Raw genomic sequence first — 3,366 nt, forward strand, 5'->3', positions numbered from 1 at the left:
GCACACCCCACACTGCACACCCCACACTGCACACCCCACACTGCACACCCCACACTGCACACCCCACACTGTGCATCCCACACTGCACACCTCACACTGCACACCCTACACTGCACACCCCACACTGCACACCTCACACTGCACACCCCACACTGTGCATCCCACACTGCACACCCCACACTGCACACCCCACACTGCACGCCCCACACCGCACACCCCTCAGCATGCACCCCACATCATGGACCTTGCACCTTACACTGTGTGCCCCATGCCATGCACCCAGCACACACACCACACACACCACACCTTACAGCCTGTGCCGTGCACCCCACACCCACACCACGGGCCCCACACCGTACACCCCACTCTGTACACCCTTCACCCCACTGTGCAGCCCCAGCCAGCACGGGCCGGGGCTCGGGCACCTGCCAGGGGCAGTGCTGGGGCAGTGGCAGGGCAGGGGCCCAGCCCGGCTGAGTCAAGGCCGTGGCACGTTAATAATTGCCGGGGTGGGGGACGCGGGCCGGGGGCCGGCAGGGCGGGTGCACCCCCTCACCCCGTCCCTCTCCGCTTCCCGCAGGGGCAGGAGGATCTAGGCAGGCGGCAGGGGACGGCTCCAGGACCCCTCCTCGGCGCAGCGGGGTCCACTCTGGTGCTGAAGAGGCGGCGGCCGCCCGCCCCGGTGCCCCACCATGCCGTCCAGCGGGACCCTCGACGCCGGCAGCCCCAGCCGGGAGGCGCTGGACACGCACAAGGTACGGACCCTGCGCTGGGAGGCTGCGGGGGGCCCGTCCCCGTCGGCCGTGCCTGGCCATGGGGGGCTCGGGGGCTCTGGCCTGCTCCTGGCTGGCAGGAGAAGGGGGTGCGGGGTCCCCTCTGCCGCAGCCCAGCTCCTCGCGGTGGTGGCAGCGCGGTGCCGGGCGGGGGGAGCCCTGAGCTGCAGCCGGATTAGCGCGGATTGAGCTATTCCTGGCGCTGGGGAGCGCGGGGAGGGGACGGGGACGGAGACCTGCTGTCACCTCCCGGCGGTGGCCAGGGCCAGGGCAAGGGGGATGGCAGGGTGGGGGTGTCCCCCGGGGTGGGGTGTCCCCCGGCTCTGGGGTGTGTGCTGGGTTCATACCCCATGCTCGGGGGGACAAGTGGTGGCTCCAGAGCCTTTGTGCCAGCCCTGCTTCCCCCTCGTGGGGGTCCCACCTGCTCTGGGGGTCCCTGCACCTCCTTCTGTCCCCCATGTGTGACACCCAGACTCGGGAGGGAACCCCCTCCCTCGTGTCTCCAACCACCCAAGGACACTCCGGGCTGGTGTGGCCGTTCCCAGTGCCAGCACTGGCAGCACCATCGCTCTTCCCACGGAGACGGGAGCGTCCGGTGGCGCATGGCAGGGCTGGTCAAGGCGTGGGGACTGGGGCTGTGGCCAGCTGGACACTGTCCCGCCGCGGGCACCGCCAGGTCAGGGTCATCCCAGTTCCTCCCGGCCGTGGGGCCACGTCGAGCTCCCACGCTGGTGCTCCCCGTTCTCTGGCCATCACTCCTGGCTGCCGGAGGGGCCGGCTGGTGTATCCTCTGGGACGTGTCCTGCACGTTCTCGGCACGGCTGGGGGCACGAGTACCCCGGGATGGGTCGGTCTGTGCTTTGCCTCGCGGTGTTGCCGTACCGGCAGTGCGAGCAGGTGATGTACAGCCCACCCCGTGTCTCGGTGTAGGTCTGAGGACGTGCGGCACGGGGAGATGTAGGGAAAAGCCACGGTAGCCGCCGGGCCGGCCCGGCACACCCCGGGGAGCAGGACCCGCCCGTGCCGGTGCCCGGGGCGGTGGCAGCAGCCCGGCGGCCGAGCGCTGTCCTGGGCTGACCCCGCGGGATGCGGCGTCACCTCCCCCGCGGCCACGCGCCGAGGTCACCCCTGCCGGGGCAGCCGCTGCCCGCGGGGCCGGCACGGCCCGACCGTCTGTCCCCGACGCCTCCAGCGCCGCGGGTCGCGCCGGACCCGGCGGACCCGGCGAGGCTGAGCCCACCGCCCTCCGAGGGGGGGTCTCCGCGCCGCTCCCCCCCGGCCGCGGGCTCGGCCCCGGCGGTGCGGCGGGCGCGGGGCTGGCGGAGCAGCCACACTGCGTCAGTGCCGCAGCTCGGCTCGGCTCGGGCCGCGCTCGCCCGCGGCTCCCTCCGGGTTGTTGCTTGGCAGCGGCGCAGGAGCGCGGCATCGGGGACGTGCCACGGCGCCCCGCGCCCGGGAGACGGGCACGGGGTGATGGATGGGGATGACTCAGCTCCCGGCGGGATGCGGGCGGCGAGGGGCTGCGGCCCCCCTGTGCCGGGCTGGGGGGGCAGAGCCTCCCCAGAGCCCTTTGCCCAGCCCTGCCGGTGCCCGGACTCGTCCTCCCCTCTGCTTCTTGGGCACCTGCCCCACTTTTTGGGTGCTGGCTCTGCCCCGTGGGGGTTCCCTGTCGCAGTGGGTGTTGGGGGCACCTCCCTGGCTCCGCAGCAGTGACCCCCACTGTCCCCCCCACCGCAGCAGCCCTTGAGCCAGCTCTGTCCTGCCGGCATTTCACCCAGAGAGCACCCCCAGAGCCCCCCGGCCTTGCTGGCACCCACCAGGTGCTCCCCAGCCACGTCCTCTCCTGGCACAGGCAGCCTGGCCACTGCCTGGTGCACTGGACACCCCCCAAGTCTTTGATTTACATCCACCGTAGACACTACCAGGACCTGGACAAATTGGAATGTGGCAGGGGGGCAGCTGGAGCCGCACGCTGGTGACTGGGGTGGCACTGGGGGCAAAGGACCTGTCCCAAAACTTACCACCCGGGATGGTGTGGGGAGTGGGCCTCAGCCCCATTGGGGCCCCCGGGTGCCACAGTGGAGCCTCTCCTTGCTTGGCCCTGGTGTTACAGTGCCAGTGAGTGCCAGGGCTGGGGGATCCATGCAGGGATGGGGATCCATGCAGGGATGGAGGGTCCTTGCTGGGGGCTGCCTAGCCCCACAGACAGGCGAGTGGCACTTGATTATGGGGCTGGGCCAAGGGCGGTCCTGGCGGGACACCCGTGGGGACTGGGGAGGGGCTGGACGTGGCTCCCATGTGGTCCCAGATGCGTCAGGATGTGGAACAGGGGGGACAGGCAGTGGTGGGCACGAGGGTATGTGGCTGGGTCTGGCCGTGGGTGGCACGGGGGAGCTGGTCTGGGGACTGTGGCTGTGGGCACTGCAGCGGTGGGGCACCATGGTTATGGGACACCACGGTTATGGGACACCACAGCCAGGGGGTACTGTGGCTGTGGGGCACCATGGTTATGGGACACCACAGCCAGGGGGTACTGTGGCTGTGGGGCACCATGGTTATGGGACACCACAGGTATGGGACACCACAGCCGGGG

The 3,366-nt window shown here is 70.9% G+C and overlaps 1 protein-coding gene across 2 annotated transcripts in view; it reads left to right on the top strand.

Annotated features, from left to right (window-relative positions):
- Positions 1-647: 647 nt before the first annotated feature.
- DNMT3A (DNA methyltransferase 3 alpha) overlaps positions 648-3,366 on the top strand; it is a 27,835-nt gene continuing 25,116 nt past the window's right edge. For both annotated transcript variants that reach the window (XM_017838540.1, XM_017838539.1), the window contains exon 1: positions 648-755. In XM_017838540.1, coding sequence (XP_017694029.1) covers positions 693-755 — 63 coding nt within the window. In that variant the 5' untranslated portion in view covers positions 648-692. The remainder of the gene's footprint in view (positions 756-3,366) is intronic.

Source organism: Lepidothrix coronata, unplaced genomic scaffold, assembly GCF_001604755.1.
Source record: "Lepidothrix coronata isolate B3197 unplaced genomic scaffold, Lepidothrix_coronata-1.0 Scaffold344, whole genome shotgun sequence".
NCBI lineage: Eukaryota > Metazoa > Chordata > Aves > Passeriformes > Pipridae > Lepidothrix > Lepidothrix coronata.